At 39.0% G+C, this 18,299-nt stretch overlaps 3 protein-coding genes across 4 annotated transcripts in view; all 3 read right to left on the bottom strand.

Moving 5' to 3' along the window:
• Positions 1–1,338: 1,338 nt before the first annotated feature.
• Positions 1,339–4,960, bottom strand: panx2 (pannexin 2; the record flags this gene model as incomplete). Its single annotated transcript, XM_079465792.1, has 5 exons — positions 1,339–1,628; positions 1,722–1,913; positions 2,222–2,360; positions 2,497–3,611; positions 4,732–4,960. 5 exons carry the CDS (start codon positions 4,958–4,960, stop codon positions 1,339–1,341), a joined length of 1,965 nt encoding a protein of 654 aa, XP_079321918.1.
• Positions 4,961–7,135: 2,175 nt separating this feature from the next.
• mlc1 (modulator of VRAC current 1) lies at positions 7,136–12,727 on the bottom strand. Its single transcript, XM_079465796.1, has 12 exons — positions 12,488–12,727; positions 10,701–10,945; positions 10,520–10,609; positions 10,376–10,429; positions 10,139–10,240; positions 9,927–10,028; positions 9,521–9,589; positions 9,322–9,438; positions 9,180–9,236; positions 8,857–8,979; positions 8,187–8,342; positions 7,136–7,882 (listed from the first exon to the last, which is right to left on the bottom strand). Exons 2-12 carry the CDS (start codon positions 10,938–10,940, stop codon positions 7,802–7,804), a joined length of 1,191 nt encoding a protein of 396 aa, XP_079321922.1. The 5' UTR covers positions 10,941–10,945; positions 12,488–12,727; the 3' UTR covers positions 7,136–7,801.
• Positions 12,728–15,171: 2,444 nt separating this feature from the next.
• btbd11b (BTB (POZ) domain containing 11b) overlaps positions 15,172–18,299 on the bottom strand; it is a 43,691-nt gene continuing 40,563 nt past the window's right edge. For both annotated transcript variants that reach the window (XM_079465781.1, XM_079465782.1), the window contains 6 exons: positions 18,063–18,168; positions 17,113–17,215; positions 16,880–16,961; positions 16,687–16,755; positions 16,421–16,534; positions 15,172–16,312 (listed from right to left, as the gene is read on the bottom strand). In XM_079465781.1, coding sequence (XP_079321907.1) covers positions 16,103–16,312; positions 16,421–16,534; positions 16,687–16,755; positions 16,880–16,961; positions 17,113–17,215; positions 18,063–18,168 — 684 coding nt within the window. In that variant the 3' untranslated portion in view covers positions 15,172–16,102. The remainder of the gene's footprint in view (positions 16,313–16,420; positions 16,535–16,686; positions 16,756–16,879; positions 16,962–17,112; positions 17,216–18,062; positions 18,169–18,299) is intronic.

Raw genomic sequence — 18,299 nt, 5'->3', positions numbered from 1 at the left:
TTCTGTTTATTTAAAACAGCTGATATATGAATCCATTTTTCTTCTGAAGACCCAGGGTAAATAAGTGCACCAAAGGTGTGGGGATAAGCAAGCTGTAGATCTTGTAATCTTTTTAATGTCTACAGTTTTTCACATAAGAACATTTAAGATGTAACTAGGTAAGAACTATTATTCCTTAAATACAGCTTATATACATACTCTATATGCCCGTTATTGCACCAATAACAATGTAAGGCTGCATATATTAAGAACAAATGTATTGCTATGAAACATCTATTAAAAAGATGATGAACGCATGGTAAAAAAAAGAACATGAAACCATTAATGATAAAAATTTACAAATTGTGCTTTGTGTAAAAGATTAAACATGCCTCCTTCAATTCATCTTTTGGAATGTCACAGGGGACTCATGAACCCATTGGGTGAGCACCAAGGTCTTAGGTGTTTTAAATTCCCTTGGAAGTACATGTTCATACATATTCCCAAATACAGGTGGGTGTAAGGCTGGCGATGAAGTTTAAAGGTGCAGACAGAATTTTCTTCTTATTAAAAAGTTAAGCACTAAGTAATATATTTTACATTTAAAACTTTTCAAAAACTGCATTTCTACGTGGAGTGGGGCACTCTATGAGAGCAAACATATTAAGTAAGGAGTAATGTACAGGAAGCCGGATGTCTATATCCCGCTTATTACACGGCTACTTGCCACATGAGAAAAAACTGTACATGAAATGTGAATTAGAAATATTTTATTAATTCATTTTTACCGAACCATCAGTGAGGAAGATCCGTTTACTTTTGGTTTTGAGGTCAAAAACGAACAGGCAATTTGGTTTAATCATTTGTAAATATAATATCATATTTGTTATTAACAGACATATTTCTATTTCATTTGTCAAAACGATTTGCTACATCCGGGTGTTATTAGTTTTGAGAGGTTGTTATCTGAGAATAACGAATGTTGCGACTGGCCAATCAGAATCAAGCATTCCAATGAGCCGTGTAATAAGATCATATAACCATCCGAATACTACTACATATACTGTACCTCAGTTAGCCCGCTGTCGCTGCTTTTGCTCGCTGAATAAAGTAATGAAGGCTTACTGCAAATAAGAAAACTAAAAAAACTGTTGTATGATGCTGCATCCATGCTGACGTTTTTATGTTGTTGTATTGCAATACTGTATAAACATCACTGAGTGAATCCATGTGATTGAGTGTCTTACTTATATGTATGCGTGTCTATAAAATAACTACTCTAAAAAAACAACATCACTTTGCGTGTCAATTCAAATACTAAGTGCTTTTGCATTGGTGGATGTTAATTCGCATTTGCATTCAACACTCTCCAGCAGCAATCAGCTCGCCGGTTCTGGCCAGTCTGTCCCTTCTGCTTTGCTCCTCCTCCTCATACAAGTTGTGATGGATGTTCAGCAGTGAGTGTGAAGGGTTTCTGCTGAAAGCTACAGGCTGGCTCTCAGGCTCGGCCCCTTGATTGAGAGGATCAGTGACCTTTGGGGAATCTGGAGGATGAACGCTGGTTGTGCTGGCATTCAGATAGGATGCAGTGGAGAGAGTATCTGTGGAGAAGGCAGTGGTGGTGGACAGTGGAGGAGATACTTTCGTCTCTGAGGGGGGAAAATGATATACAAAGAATAATCAGCAACTGACTTACAGCCATTCGAACAAGAACAAAAAGGTTTGGTGTCCCGGTGACATACTGGTTAGAGAGGCAGAGACGTGGACAACTGTATGTGGACCCTCTAAATACACTTTGCTGAGAGAGTGTTCAGCTGGGGATGACTCAGGATTGGCCATTTCTGCTTTTGCTTTCTGGATGGTTAGCATGTAAGGATGAACATCCAGCGAGAGATTAAGAGTTTGTCTCTTCTCTATATTATTTGCTTCAGCAGCTGAAAAAATAAATAAATACAGGATCTGAAGATTTTTTGGATTGTGACACAAAAAAGTAACCTACACTAAAAAATACTGTGTTTTTCAGCCCTGTGTTGGGTCGAAAAGGACGAACCCAACAGTTGTGTTATAAACGAACCCATGATGGGTGGTTTCAACCCCAAATTCTGGGTTCTTTAAACCTGTTGTTTGGTAAAATACACATTTTCTCTGGGTTAATTTAATCCATCGGTTTGGTTTGTCCATTTTGACTCAAGATTGGGTTGAAAATTATCCAGTATTTTGTGTATGCTGACTCTGAGATTACCTTTAATACAAGGAGGGTGCTGTGTACTCTTAGTGTCAAGTAATGGAGCCATAATGCTATCTGGTATATTCTTCCTCCGCACTGGTTTAGGTTTGTCTGCTTTATGGTTATTCTCTAGCCTGGTTAGAGTCAGGGGTTCCTGTACAAACACAGAAATTTAGTAACTTTCCACAAATTTTAGGATCATATAAGGTTGTTCACAAATACTTGATTCTTTCTTATTCTACAGGGGTTTAAGACCATTAAGCAGTGACCAAAATGTGATAAAATCGTACTTTAAAGGACTGTGGCAAAGGGTTAGATGAGGGGATCCACTTTATCTTCTTGCGTGGTCTTTTGAATACCGATGGCTCTCCCCCTAGTTCTCCCACACCAAGCACGGAGGGGTCCATGCCAGGGTCAACCGTTTGCACTCCGGATTCTCTTACTGTCGGAGTGGAGTCGTGGTTGGACTGAGCCAACGCTGCCAACAGCTGCCGCACCACATTATCATACATGAGGTCACTCTCATTAGTGATAAAATCCAGTCTGTTGAGAGACTTAATATGGTCTCTATTCTCATTACAGAACATGGCCAGAATATTGATGTCGCAAAACTGTGACTTCTGCCAGCGCCGCCGTGTTTTAATGCCCACTTTGTGCAGCTTGTCGAACACAAAGTTGGATTTACGCACAACAAACAAATGCAGCAGGTTGACGAGGATTATGAGGTTCATGGTGCAGAGCAATGCTATGTCTACCGCAGCCATAATGCGTTGGAGCTGCACGGCTGGCAGCTTGCAATTAACGTTTAGCCGCAGGTTGGGATTGCTGCTTGTGTCCGGCGGCCCACCCAACGCACAGGTGAACTCGTTCTGCCTCTGCCGCGCGTAGTACGTGCTCAGGTAAGTTATTGGGATCGAGCTGAGGCAGATGATGGCTAAATGTCGCCCCAGGTATAGCTTAGCTAGAAAGTTACTCTGCCCTCTGCGTTCAAGATACTTTTCGAAAAGGTTCTGTTCGGGGCTCTTTTCCTTCTCAGCGTTCTCGATGATCTCGCGTCTCTCGCGTTCTGTGATGCCCGGACCCTTGGACTGAATCTGCTTTTCAATCTTGGGTGCACGGCCCTCGGCTGCTCTGTGGTAGCAGTTGTCTATCTCCTGAAGGAGAAAGTTGAGCTCAGAGGTGAGGCGAGTGGAAGCCATGAACTCCCATCCCAGGGCAGGTATGTACATTATACCCGCGAATGCCATCAGAGCATAGGGCAGGAACTTGTGTTCAAATAGGGAGGGCCGAAGTTCGGGGTCAACGCCGGGCAGCGCATCCCGCAGCTCGGTCCAGCAGTAGCCTCTGGCATACAGGGCCTGATCTCGTGTGAAGTTGTGAGGTGTGTAGCAATATATAGATTCCTCTGAAATGAAGAAGGAAATCAAAATAATCAGGATTATAGCATGACCATAGCAATGAGATACACAAAGGTTTCTGCCAAACCGGCCGATCAGAGGGGACGTGTTTCTAGTAATGAGCCGTCGTCTATTTCTATTAAATAAAATCGGTTTGCTGTACAATATAAGCTGTGCAGGCCAATCTAGTGACGAAACAGCGATACAACAAATGTTACATTTGTCTTTGCCAACTGGACCGAGATAGAGGTAATTCTTTCACAGCTGCTGTAGCTCTTACTGTGTCTTGTTTAATTATACTCGGTAAGCTAGAACAATTCGGGAGGTGCAGAATCAATAATGTAAGTTAAGCAGGATTCTGTCTACATACTTTATAGTTTGCATTTACAGGCATCACCTTATGCATATCGGCTCTTCTTTTTCTCAGTACTTGGGATACTAATTGGATTGGATGTAATGTCCCGGAATTTGATCAAATAAAAGCCAAACGGACGAAGAGGCTTCAAACTTCATTTATCCTCGTTCGTGATCTACACATGGAATCTACACCCGAGGAATTCCACAGAATTTAAAAAAATCATTCAAAACGTTCATGACACTTATAACATATTCAACTGGTAAGTTAAAGCTACGACCTCCTTTAGAATGAATGTTTATATACACTATATTTCTAAAAGTTATGCATATCTAAACTTTGTTGCATGCCTCTCATCGGTAGGATTCTCGATGTTCAGTAACATCCAGTTAATGCTGCTATGCAGTAAGACTGACTCAGCATTTATAGTAAACTCCCCTTTTACACAACCTCTCTTTATCCTTATTTCAAACTCTCTCTATTTCCTACTTAATCACCCTATGATCTCTCTCTACCAAAAGTCAATTAACCCTTCTTCTGCTGGACAACGGTGAACAGCAGGTGTGGGGGTAGCTGTTATAAAGGGACAAACTGTCTGTTATCATGACTGTCACCAATGCCAATTCAAGAGACAGTAAGTGTATAATGAAATATTACATAAAGCTGTATAAAGGTTCATGTTTTGCTTACAAAGCAAGGACCAGATACTTCACCCTGAAGTGCCTTGATATTATTCAAGGTATCAAATTAAACATATTGCATAACATACTAACCTGCAAAGTTCCGTGTGAAAACTAATGTGACCAACAGTATAGGGATGATGACAGTTCCTATGTTGACAACCCGGTCAAAGGGCAACTCTAGTTTGAGCTGCACCATAAGACCTGCGAGTAGCCCGCCCTTCTCATCCTGCGTGGAACCTGGCAGGATCAATTCCTTGAGCTTCTCTCCCGCAAGCAGAGCTGTGGCCATGTCCAAGTTCTGCTCAAGGATGTTCTGCATTCGGCACCTGCAGCCTGCTCACCACTTACCTCACAACACTCCTGATGGCTACTCCTTCTACCCCGTCAGCCACTCGATTGGCTGAGGGCTGTTCCCTGCAACAACATAATGAGTTATGTTATATCTAAGAGGTGTTGAAGGATAAAAGTGGATCTTCTTAGTCACAAAGAAAGCATTGTGTTGATCCCAAGCCGGCGGGTCTGTTGATAAATTGTGTGGAGCTTGATCTTGTCTGAGGTAGATGGAGTTGATTTATCCTGTTTGTTTGTTTGGAGAGCTGAGATGAATCTGTCACCTGCTACACTTCTACATAAACCTGTAAATGAACAGAAGAGTTTATTCAGAGTTAACAGATACAAATATTTTAAGAAACTTTTTTCTAATAACCCCCAAAAGTGTCTTGATATTATTCTGTTCATTCATTGAGACATGTTGCTTTAATTCATTGACCAATGGAGTGTGCACATCTGCAGAGTCCTTTGAGAGCATGAGCTAGCGTTTGGAAGTCACATCAAGGACGAACTGAAATTCTCAGGGCTAAATTAATAAAGTCATTTAAAGGGTTAAATGAATGTTTGTCAGCTATAAATGAAAGTATGATATATCACAAAATATCCTGGTGCAGAACATAAAAAACACAGACAACGAAAGAGCTGTCGTAAATTATAAAATCAATATATCTTGCTTTGAGCTAAGAACAATGGTACAGCTTTCTAGCAAGTACACAGAAAAACTTGCTAGAAAGGAAAATGAAACATTGCTGTTTCAAAAATTCTGCTGACATAATCTGTGCATTTATTTTTGCCTTGAAATCCATTTCTTTTCAGATTTTGAATACATCAAATTTTTTGAACGTAAAGACGTGTTAACCTGATGTAAAAAAACGTAAACATCTGTCGATGCACCTGTCATATCTCTATATTTTTGTGTGACTTCCGTGTGATTTAAGCATTTAGCAAATACTTTGATCCAAAGTGATTTACAAGAATAGGGAAAGCAATAAAGCAAAAAAAATTATTACTGAAGATAATAAACCATGCTTATTTGAAAAACTACATGTGTATTATTTCCAGAATGCCCTCCCTATACCTTAAGGTTAGGTTTTAGTCTAACAGTTTTAGCAAACTGCAAGATTCAAACAAGGATTAACAAAACTTTGAATAACCATTTCTCTGTTACTCACTGATGCTGCATCTTTCATTCATATTAAGTTTTTTAGGCATGTTATAGGCATATAATGCTGACTACAGCATATTAAATAATAACTAAATAAACTTCAAAATGCTGATTGGCTACTTCATTCCTAACTTAAACTCCTTAACTTTTCTTAATCATGGCCTACTTGGGAAAATAAGACACACTCTAAAAGACAGGAACCTTTATGTTTTTCAAAACGGGAACTTTCATGTTGATGAATCTGTCGAGCAAACTTACAGCAACAGCCCAGTACAGGATGTACCACAATAAACTCAGCCTCGGATATAATCTATATAGTTTTCTTGCTTTATCGACACCGGTGTAACGATAGAGACAGACATATTGACATTATGACAGATTATGATCATGGGCATTAAAGGTCATGTCATGCAGTGCACATCACTTACGCTCAAACGAGGAGCTGTCCATTCACCGGTGCTGAAGCCATCCTGTCATTCAGCATCATCATTACCGGTCCGAATCAATCAGAAGAGTTTAAACACAATTATGATCAAAGACATTATCCTTCATATAGTGTGAATGCACGAGTGAAGACTGAGTTGCAAAGAGTATCATCTTCATGATGTCACATACACGTGCCGGTTCTCTCGATTATAAACGGTAACAGCTTGAAGCCGACGCTCAAATCATCAATATCAAGAAATGTCTACGCGCAACGAGAGGTTGCTAAAAAACAAAGGACGATGCAGAGGCTTCTGTTCCCAGTGTTGAACATCTCTGGCGGCTCAAGAGTTAATCTGCAGTGCGGGCGAGCCGCTACAGCGTGAATCCGGGCACACACACCGGTTTGTTCCGCCTTTTGCCATGTTTTCACCCGCCCATGACAAATCACTCCGACTTCTCCACGATGGTCCACAGACAGACCTTCAAAAAGATGAATGCCTCTAAATGGCAGTCGAATGCGCGTATTAAAGGAAAAATCTTCGACATTGAGAATTAATAAAGGACGCAGTGTTTCCAACCTTTTCAATTTACTGCAATCCAATCTTATGTCAATATCTTAATATTTTATTGATCTGCAATAGCATCATATTTAAAATGATACAAAAATGTAATCAAACAGAACGTCACATACTGCTAAATAGAGACCGAACTGTAGTAAGGAATACAGTGTGTAAGAAGTAAATAGCATCATATACTAAGTTTTCTATTCTGTTAAACTCTTATACAGTATATATACAGTGTACTGGATTGTACATGCATGATGTGTTCACAATTAAATTGCATAGGCAATAATCTGTTGCATGGCCATTTCCTTATCACATGAAATTCTACATTCAAACAGGTATGATAATTTTCTTGAATGTGCACATATATTTATATTTTAAATCTTTGCAAAAGCCTTCGTCTAAAGCTAAAAAAAGCTAAACGTCCTACGCTGCAATTGATTCTGAAGATTTTGTGAGAGAAAAGTTGTTTATACAATAAATGACAGGCCACCTCTGAGAAAAAAATGATTAAATGCTTAATATTTTGTCCTTAACATTCAGTCTTCTCATCATCCATAGGTTTCAGTCCAGCTCATTTCTCCTGCTGATATTTTATCCTCCATCTTTGTACATCACACAATTGTGTCTTTCAGGTTTTTATCCAGCTTTTCCCCTCTGTTCCATGTTTCTTTGCTCACTGGGCCATTTGGACCACCACTGCCTTCCAGGCCTTGTCTTTGTCAAACTCCCGTAGTGTGCCATTTGACGTCTGTTGCTGTAAGAAAAGAATGAGAGGGAAAGTGTGCTGACTCAAGCATTCTCCAGTGCAGACCACCTTGGGATTTTCCTTTGTCAATCTAAAGAAATTCTATGTGTTATCACAGAGGCAGAACAGCTCAGCTATTCCAGGCTGACGGTGTTTTCATCACATGCAGTGGGTGCAGTACACGGTTTTATGTTTATTAGTCCCTTTTTGCCAACATCATGTGCACAATTACAAGGGCCGTACAATACACAAAGCACACACTCCCTGTAAATTGAGTTGTCAATCATTTTTATGGGCATATGCTTGTGTTTACCTCACAATGTCTTGGCAATTGTAGTGTGTTCCATTCAGGTGGTCCCATGCGGAGTTGGCTCTTGTATAAAGCACACTGTACTATGGTGGCTAATGTCAGCACCGCTTGTACCAGCAGCAACCCCATCAGGATGAGCAGCAATATGTCATATGACAGCTGCATGCACAGCATAAGTTCACAAACTTAACACTTTAAACAACAAACAAACTGAAAAGTCATTAAAAAGCAGCATATGTATTGCATATGACTATTAACCTTTGTGTGGTGTTTAAATCTATGTTTTCAGTGTTTACTAAAAACATGTGAAACCCTTTTTAGCCTCAGACATTTATATTTATTCACAGATTATTTAAAATGTATTATTTATGCTGCATGTATTTGGGATAGAGTAAACATCAGTAAAATATTCTACATACAATTTCAAGGTTTTATTCATAAAGGAATTTAAATAATAAGACCTGCTAACATTGGCTGGAAAACAAAAACATGAAGAGCGGTGTCCATATAAAACTAAGATTTAAAAAAGCACATTCTCCTTCTATGTTCCATGAAAAATTACATTTAAAATGACTGAATATAAATGTTTTGCATGAACTGTTCCTTAAAGCGTTCTAGACCCGACATACTGGAAGTGCTTCAATTTGGTGCACAAGAATGATTTGGAACTCACCTTTGCTAATGGCACTTCATGCAGAAAGATCTCAATGAAATTAATCACACTGCTGGACAAGAACCCAGATGCTGAGAAAAGCAGTGGTGAGGTCACACTACTTATAGCAATCAACATTTCCACCTATAGTAGAAAAATTGAGAGAGGACGGGGTGAAATAGCGAGGGAAAGACCAAGGGTAACAAGAAAGAAAAAGGAGAAAGTCTTAACAATTACCCTGCAGAGAAACTAGACAGACAAGCTAAATTATGAGGACAGTGAATGTCCTCTAGGACACTTGTCTGGACTGCTTTAGTGCTGGAGAGACCCTGACGGTGACTCACCGAGCTCTTGCTGGGGTATTCTGCCACCACATGGCTGGCAATGGCACTGGGGAAACACTGCAGGTTTTTCAGGCACATAAACAGTTTAGCTGCTAACAATGATATATATAATATAAGTTTTTAAATCCTAAACCTAACTTACAGCTACTAGAATCCAGAAGAAAGTGACAGAAAGGTACGGTTCTGGGAGAAGAGTGCCCAGATTCAGAGCAATAATTCCTCCAAATACAGTAGAGATGCCCACTATAACCTCAATTACCTGTTTTAACAAATCACATGATCAACAGTATGCCTCCTGTATATGTATCCCAAACACACAATCGTATTTGCAGTCGACTCACGGAATAAACCTTGAGAAGACGGGTGGGGAATGTCGCCGGGGTCACAAGCACAGGGCCATTATACACCGGCTGGAAGAAAGAGATGGATGATGGCAACAAGAACAACATAGTTAGGAGAACGAGAGGACTTACAATATATACAATGCAAAACAAATGTGCTACAGACCAAAACAGTGGATTAAAGAAGTATAAACTAAATGTTACAATGTGCCTTTTTACCTAAGTAATGAAATAAAATGTCAGTTATTTACATGTAGAGGATTTTTTAAACATACCTATGTTTCATGAAGTTCACAAAAATCTAACATCTTTCACAGAAGACAAAAATGCATTTTCTGATCCCTAATAATATAATAATTTTAATACTGCAGACAGTCTTTACACACATTCCCTCACACATACACACCTTGCTGTGACTGCAGCAATCCTCAGCAGAGCGTGCTGATAGGATAACAGCACTTGCCGTCAAAACCTCCAGCACAATGAGCAGGAGCAGGTTAAAGTTAATCTATAAAATGACAGCATGTAATGTTATTATATAACTTGTATTGTAGAGAGGGCGTAGTCCACATGTTGAGTTATAAATAAAGAAACGCTAAAAAGGAATAAAGTTCTTACATTGATGGCGGAGGGACTAATGGCGAGCTTACATCCAAACCACACTAGACATGTTGTTGTAACAGCAAAAGATGACACATAGACCATTTGAAAATCTGAGACCTAGAAACATAATACAGATGACATCCTGCTGTTACAGTATTCAAATAATTGTATCCATATTTCAAAAGCACTTCTTTGGCTCATATATTCATTTGTTGAGAGATGGAATTATAAAGAATTTATATCCTCACTTACAGCAACTTGTCTGTTCTTGGCAATAGCAAAGCTCACCACTGCAGCTGGTACACTCTGCAGTGTGGAAATGTAATTGTAAGATCAATTTCATGCATCCAGGAGAATAAAAGTGTTTTCAGAACAAGCCTGAAGAAAGGCACTCACAGATCCTGCAGCACACCGCAGGTAATCCATTGCAGTTGGAAACACGTTACCCATATAGAGAGAGAAAACTGCAGCTACCAGCAAGCTGCTCTGGGGATCAGATGGAAAAACATTTTGAGCACAAGAGACCAAAAACTAAAGTGTTCAAGACTTTAAGCCTGATCAACCAGAATGTCCTTACCCCTATGACAATGCTGTAAAGCCAGACTCTGTAGCTGAAGCATGGATGCAATGGCCCAGGTTTATCCAGCTGCAGGTCACTGGCCCTGACATCCACCGTGTAACTGTCTCTCTCCAATCTCTCTCTCTCCAGATGCCGACTCAGAGTCCCTATTCCGCTGTTTCGCTCTAGGGTTGACATCTGGGCATAGCTGAACGCCTCCTGGGATGATGCCTCCTCCCGTTGCATCCTGATATCCATGACCCCTAGAAATACATTCCACAAAGCCAATATGAAGAATTTGGTTCCAAAGTGATGTAACTCGGTTAGATGTTTTTTTATTGTGCACTCCCATTAATATCAATCAAAGTGCATTTGGTTTGTTTTGATTCAATCCACAATCATTAAAAAAGTAAAGCTAACTAACACAATAAAAACTTGATAACATAATAAAAAAACATGATTTGTGAAAATTTCATTTTGGAACCAAACTCTCATATATTGACTTTGACTAAGTATGGAAACACGAAGTAAAGTAGAGCTACATCATAAGGCTTACATATTATTGACAATAATGTGACAGTTCACCCAAACATTAAAATTCTGTTATCATTTACTCACCCTCTTGTCATTGCAAACCTTTATGAATTTCGCAGAACACAAAAGAAGATATGTTTAAAACAACATTCTTCAAAATATCTTCTTTTGTGTTCTGCAGAAGAAAGAAAGTCAGACAGGTTTAAAATGACAAGAATTCAGATTCATTTGAATTTTTATAAATGCAATAACGTCAACCAGTCACAAAACTACTTTGGCGCAAAAGGATATTTGGGCACACTTAACATGCAATGGTGTTGTTCAAATAAAATTGTTTTTTATAATACATTTTTGCTTTTACTTTTATTCCCTTTGTCGGGTCTTTATAAAAGTGATAGCAAGAAAATCGTTTCGGACCACTATTGACCAAGATAAATGTAACAATTAAAGAATGCCCAGAAGGTTGCTCTGATAAAAGCTTACTGCCAAACAGAGAGACAATTGTGTTAAAATTAGCTGATGCAATTTCAGTACAGATCCATAAAATCTGTTTATATTCAATTGTGCTTTTCAATATATATATATTAGATATCAACATTACATCAATCAGAGACTCTAATTCATCCATCTTGATGTTGCATAACTTTGTAAATAACATCTGAATATTTGAAATGAAGAAAACGAAAACAACAGCGAAACCGAATGATCTTCCACATTTTCAACATCTTGCAATGAGTATTTTCTTAATTAGCCGCAGCGCAGAAAACATATGGTCCGTTAAAACTGGGTTTACTGTAACACAACTGTGACACACTGAGAGCTTTTACGCTCCGTGACAAGCGTTTGAAAATGCATTCTTTACAATTTAGAAACAGCAGGGTTTGAAGGTGCTCCAGAAGTGACACAGAAGTGTCTGTTTTGTACTTAAAGCTTCTCGTATTTGCAATAAAAAATGTCATGAGACCAACAGTGAAAAAAGGAACATTTGCATTGAATGATGAAGAATTAAAATGTAATCAAGCAGCTCCCTCTTCAAAAACCCACACGCACCTACAACACAAAGCACATTCACTGTATTACGTAACTGACACAGGAATGCAACGCAATAAAGAGGAAAGAGTGCAGGGTACATGCATGAAGGCAATGTGATTCATCAAAAGTTTGCACATTATCAACCCCTCCTCTGCTCCTCATCTTCATTCCCAGCTCTCGCCAACATTCATTCATTTTATCTCTCTGGCCCTCTTTATCTTAATGTGCTTCCCACTCACCTGCCTCTAGCTTTGAGCCTGTGTTGATTCTGCTTAAGCCCACCTGTTCCCTTTCTGCTGTTGCGATGCGGGTCTACAGGCTAAGTTTTACTTTGTTACGCGTCTTCTGCTTGTTTTTCCTCTCTTACCCAGTCTCCTCCACTCCAAGCCAATAAAAAACTTTTGGAACGGTTCAAAGGGTGGAACAAAGTTGAGCGTGTTGCCCTGCCAGCCAGCCTGTGAATGCCAATGGGAGGAAGAGATGGGGCTCAGAACAGGGGGCTCATGGGTCTAACCCCTCTAACAATTATGTTCAATTCATTGAGGGGTCTCACACATAAATCAACACCCCCTCACTGACATAGCCAGAAAAAAAACAGGCAGGAATGTTGTTTTTCCACATGGAAACAGATGCACACAAATGCACGAGTACATGAAAACAAATAAGGCCATGTAAATGTATGATGTGTTTGTGTACACACACACACAAAGTTGCTGGAATCTTGTGAACAACAAGTTCAAAGCCTGCAGTACTGCAGTCGTCTCTTGGCTCCACCCACCCGGCCACCCTCTGCGTCGGGGGACAAAACAATCCAGTGAAACTAGATGTCCCACACAAATCTGTAACCAGAGGGCAATGTGCTCAATCACAGATTCTTCCACATGAAACGGATCGAGACATTTCAAAACATTCAGCACTTTCATATGCTTTTGAAGTGATTGGCTCCGTCTCCTTTAGAACCATAAACTCAGCTGTGCGATTCTCTACAAATACATGTACAGAGGTATAAAAAGTGACTTAGACAAGATTCTGCACGCCTATTTATTCTTTACACAGCATTGCTACTGTTCAAAAGTGTCCTTGAACAGCCGTATCCATGGATACCTTTTAAAAAGCCCCCTTCATCTGTCCACCACACTTCACTGGCCCGCAAAAATATCCTCGACACAAAGATCACAGCTCGTGTGGATACACACGTAACACACCAGAGGCATTCCAATCGACTGACATCCCAGCAGAAAACTAATTGATTTACCGTAACTCTGTGTTCATAAGCCAGATTATGAGTTTAAGAGTATAAAGTTAGTGAGCCGTGAATTTAGTTTCTGTTTGTTCGTACCGATATCATAAAGACAGTCACTCCATTTTGTTCCACTGGGAACCTTTAATGCACAAATGGGGGCTGGTGTCAAAAGAACTGCAGTTTAAAAGTCTTGGGGTACCCCGAACATGGGTCCTTAGCACTATGCTTTTCAAACACAAATGTTCCCTATGTTCACAAATATAATTTTATAAAAAGAGTAGAACTGGTCATCGATGCTGATTGCTCACTACAGCATTACTTTTAGCCATGATAAATTAACAGGACTGCAACAAACTTTTTCCTGAATTAGTGTGACATCATGAATCCCAAAATTATATTTACCCTGCAACACGGATAGGGTAATGGGAGGGACACAACAAACAGTCTAACACCGTGTCTGCGTTTTGAACCAGCTCAAGTGGCTTGATAGCCTTTGCAGGAAGACCAGCAAGGAGAGCAATGCATACTTTTATGTATAAATAGTCAATAGTGACCCAGAACTGTTTGGTTACATTCTTCCATATATCTTCCTGTTATAAAGGTTAAAGTAATTTATTTAGGTTTGGAGCAACTTGTGAGTAACTGATTACACAACTTTCATTTTTAGGTGAAATATCCCGATGCTAAATCACAATGGTGCAATACGGAGGGAGTTTAATACAATACAATACATATTTGAAAATATGCAGAATAAAACTTTGTTAAGAGAATACAATATATTCAATTATTTATAAGGACTTGCCACTTTTCTTATTTAGAAAAATTCCAGCACCTGGTTCTAATTTATGTGTTGTTTAATGTATTGCATTATATCACCCAGTATATTCCACATTCTTACACTAAAGATTTTGGGTTATTTTCAAATCAGCATTGGGTCAAAGACGAACAAACCCAATCGTTGAGTTAGAAATTAACCTATAAAGAGGGCTAGAGAGATCAAATAAATGAATGTTGGAGAGAACTGGGAATGAAGATGAGGAGCAGAGGAGGGGTCGATACTGTACAAACTTTTGATAATGTACAAACCTTGGTTGTTTCAACCCAAAATACTGGATTGTTTTTAACCCTTTGTTGGGTCACATATAAACCATTTGCTGGCTTAATTTAACCCAACAGTTTGGTTTGTCCATTTTTAATGGACAATGCTGGATTGAAATACCCAACATTTGTGGTGTGTAAGGGACTTCTCCCCATTTTGCTAGAAATAAGCCTAGTAAACTTTGTATCAGCAGAACAGACCCATACTCACTGGGCCGGCAACTGTTACCTTTTTTAATCCCCTGTTCTTCACACCTCTAACTCTCTGCCTTTTTTTATAGCAGCACTTCATGCTCCCCTCCAACCTCCATATCTACCGCCCATTAACATCATCTGGTTTTCAGAGATTAAACCTTCCTCACACACTTCAACAACTGGCATGTCGAATTGCACTCCAAACAAACAGTAGAAGAGAGTAACAGCATGCATGCAGGAGAAAATCACAGTACTGCTGAATCAGCTATCGACATTGAAATTCAGCAAACATTACAGTTTTTACCAGCTTCTGCTACACAAGCAATTTAACAAACACATGGATTTCCAGTTTAAGCTGTAAAAAAACAGAGGGCGCATGTGTATTTTGTAGTAATCTTTATAAAGAACACTGATTTCGTCACAAAGTGACATTCAGGACACATCACGTCAGAACATATGCAGGCACATTCTGAATCAGTCATCTGTCCAGGGGTTTCACAGCTACAGTTCTGCAACTCCATGCGGATAATAGTTCACTTTCTCACACAAAAAGACCCCCCCAACACACACACACGTACGAGTGTTAGTCAATGCAAGACATGACAGCTGGAAAATACTTACATGCTCTTCTACATTTACAACAGTGAATGGGACTTCAAGAACACGTCTATTGTACAATATTGTAAGCTCTTGATGGAAGTCGTAAGATGACGTCATTCTCTATTTACATCTACTTACAGCTGGAAGTCAATAATTCCTGTGAGAGACTTCGAGTGGATATTTACATTGGCAGTCACATTATCTGCCTTCTTTTAAAACATATGGTTATTCATGATAAGAGCAATAACTGTACAGCTTCGAGGCAGAACTTCTGTGTGAATTACTAAATATCTATGAACATCAGTGCTAACAATGATTGTGAATTTAGTTTTCACTATCAACACCCGTGTAGTACCAAAAAGACATAATCTGCTGACTTTTAAGTGGTATGCTGCTGTAATATTTCATCATTCTGCATTAGATTTAGTTACTAAAAGTACAACATTTCACAAAAATTAGTACGCCATCCAACAAAAACCACGTTCTGTCAGAGGTGTTATGCAATGTATGTTAAATGCCATTGTTATCTATATGGCTGTACTCTAAAGCACAGTTCAAGTTATCTGGCCAGTACTAAGACACCAGAGTCTTCGATGAATTGAACACTCAGCTGAAGTGCATTGCTACTGCCACTAACAGAACACATTTAGACTGCACTGCTAGAGTTCTGAAGGGAGCACACACTTTCTCCGCATGCTTTGATATGAACTAGAGACAATCAGACAATTGATCCTTTAGATGAGGACAGATGAATGGAGCGGATGCGTGTGGCCAGGGTCTTCTCCAGGTCATGCAGCACATCGGGACAGCAGTTCTCCACCGGGGCGTTATACAGCAGCTGTTTAAAAGGCTCCAGCTCTATGAGAACTGCCATGTTCTTCAGAAAGTAGCCCTCGATGTAGGCCGAAAGTTCAGGTGCTTCCAGGAACTACATGTGAAGAGGGAAAAGACAATACTTGCAGTGTTTAATTCTATTAATAGTTTTTGAGAAAAAGTGAACGTGATGACATGAAAGCTGAGCATGGATAGGTCTTACTTTAGCATGGTTGTAGATCTCCACACAGGTTTCCGTGTTGATGTTCTTGGCACAGATGATCTCACAGTGTCTCTGTAATGCTTCCAGATGGAAGAACTTAGATGCAGAGAGAAGCTGGAAGAGAAGTGCAGAAATCAGAGGAATCGCATGTCAATATCAATATTACTCAATATTATCATAAATACAATAATCCACAAAATGTGTTCGCTATACTGGGTAAAATCAATTTAATAAGACTAAAATAAAATGAATACTGTTGTACTTACATCCATAACCTCTGTGTTTCTGATGTGTAGGGCATCTGTTCCACCACAGTAAAGATACTGCATTACCAGCTACAGGAGAAAGCAGATTTATAGAGTATGACTTTTATTTTTCAGTTCATCAATAGACCATAAAAAGGAAAATACGAAATAACAGTTTAATAAAAAACATTGTGGAAATGCAGTCTGACTGTACCTGGAATACGTTGTATTTGACGTGGCTGATTTCAATACAGGTGTTCTCTGCAGCCGGTCGGTTTGCTAAAAGCATCTTAAACCTTTAGAAAAAATTTAAAAATGTACGACATTAACAAACGGTGCTCAACATGCTGCTTCAATTCAACTTAAGAACATATATGTGTCATTTATATGGATGTGTAGTTGCAGTATGAACGAGCACTTGTAGTTGGATGCAGTACACTGACTGACCTGTTAGAGGCGGTAAAGAGCAAAACTTTATGAGCGTAGTATGGCTTTCCCTCCACCAGGAAGGTCACGTCTGACATCTCCTTATTGTTTAGAAAATGGGGATCTGATTCACAAAACACAAACGTACAACAATAGAAGCGAACGTTTAAAAGAAATGCAATAATTTGTATGGCACGTCTTTTGTGTAGGGTGGTTTTTATTTGTATTTTTATATTGTATTGTATGTGTGGCATGGTTTTTATTTGCAAAGAAAACATATTTTTGATAAGAATGGGACATCACAAGAATGTAAAGGAATATCACAGCTCATCCCACCCTTTTGATATAATCATGGGTCAACGGATGCCTACACAGCGCATTGCAGCATAGGTTAAATAGTTTTAAACTTTCCTTTGTCCCTTAAATTGCTTTAAACCCAGGTGATGCAATGTTAACTCTAGCGTGTAGGCACACTAACATAATATGTGACCCTGGACAACAAAACCAGTCTTATGGGTAAATTTTTCGAAATTGAGATTTTTACATCAACTGAAAGCTGCATAGTTAAGATGGGACAATATCTGGTGGAGATACAAGAGTGTTAAACTCTGGAAGTAAAGGGTGCAAAAAATCTAAATATTGAGAAAATCGCCTTTGAAGTTGTTTTATATATTTTGGGTTGAAAATTTACAAAATATATTTATGGAACATGATCTTTACTTAATATCCTGATGATTTTTGGAATAAAAGAAAAATCTATAATTTTGATCCACACAATGTATTTTTGGCTTTTACTAAAAATGTTCCCGTGCTACTTAAGACTGGTTTTGTGATCCAGGGTCACATATAGAAAATTAAATGGCTTTTTAAAATAAAGTAAGCTTGAAATATGTTTAATAATGTTGATTTAAAGCACACATCTCACTATATTATACAGACAGCAAAAAAAAAACTTGTTTAGCAATACATACCCAGTCTTGAGTTCTGTTTCCGCTTGATCACTGTCAGTTTGGGAATGGGATACGGGCCGTAGCACTGAGTGAATATTACAGCCAGCTGCTGACTAATCACTTCATTCTGTAACCCATAAGAAAATAACAGGAAAACCTCTCTTATGTTGCACCATTACAAAATAACATGTCAGCGTTGAGGTTGTTAAATGCCTCTTCTGAAATGTTTTGAATTCGTGCATCATCTACATAGCAAAA

The sequence above is a fragment of the Barbatula barbatula genome (assembly GCF_947034865.1).
Source record: "Barbatula barbatula genome assembly, chromosome: 10".
In the NCBI taxonomy this organism is placed as follows: domain Eukaryota; kingdom Metazoa; phylum Chordata; class Actinopteri; order Cypriniformes; family Nemacheilidae; genus Barbatula; species Barbatula barbatula.
This window is presented reverse-complemented; position numbering and strand designations above follow the sequence as displayed.

Bases quoted from the DNA above. Each gene is read 5' to 3' on its own strand.
- mlc1 (XM_079465796.1), bottom strand. From the start codon at position 10,940: ATGGATATCAGGATGCAACGGGAGGAGGCATCATCCCAGGAGGCGTTC. The intron at 10,610-10,700 runs GTAAGGACATTC...TCTGATCCCCAG, and splicing joins TTTACAGCATTGTCATAGGG to AGCAGCTTGCTGGTAGCTGC. The intron at 8,980-9,179 runs GTGAGTCACCGT...TTTCTACTATAG, and splicing joins AATACCCCAGCAAGAGCTCG to GTGGAAATGTTGATTGCTAT.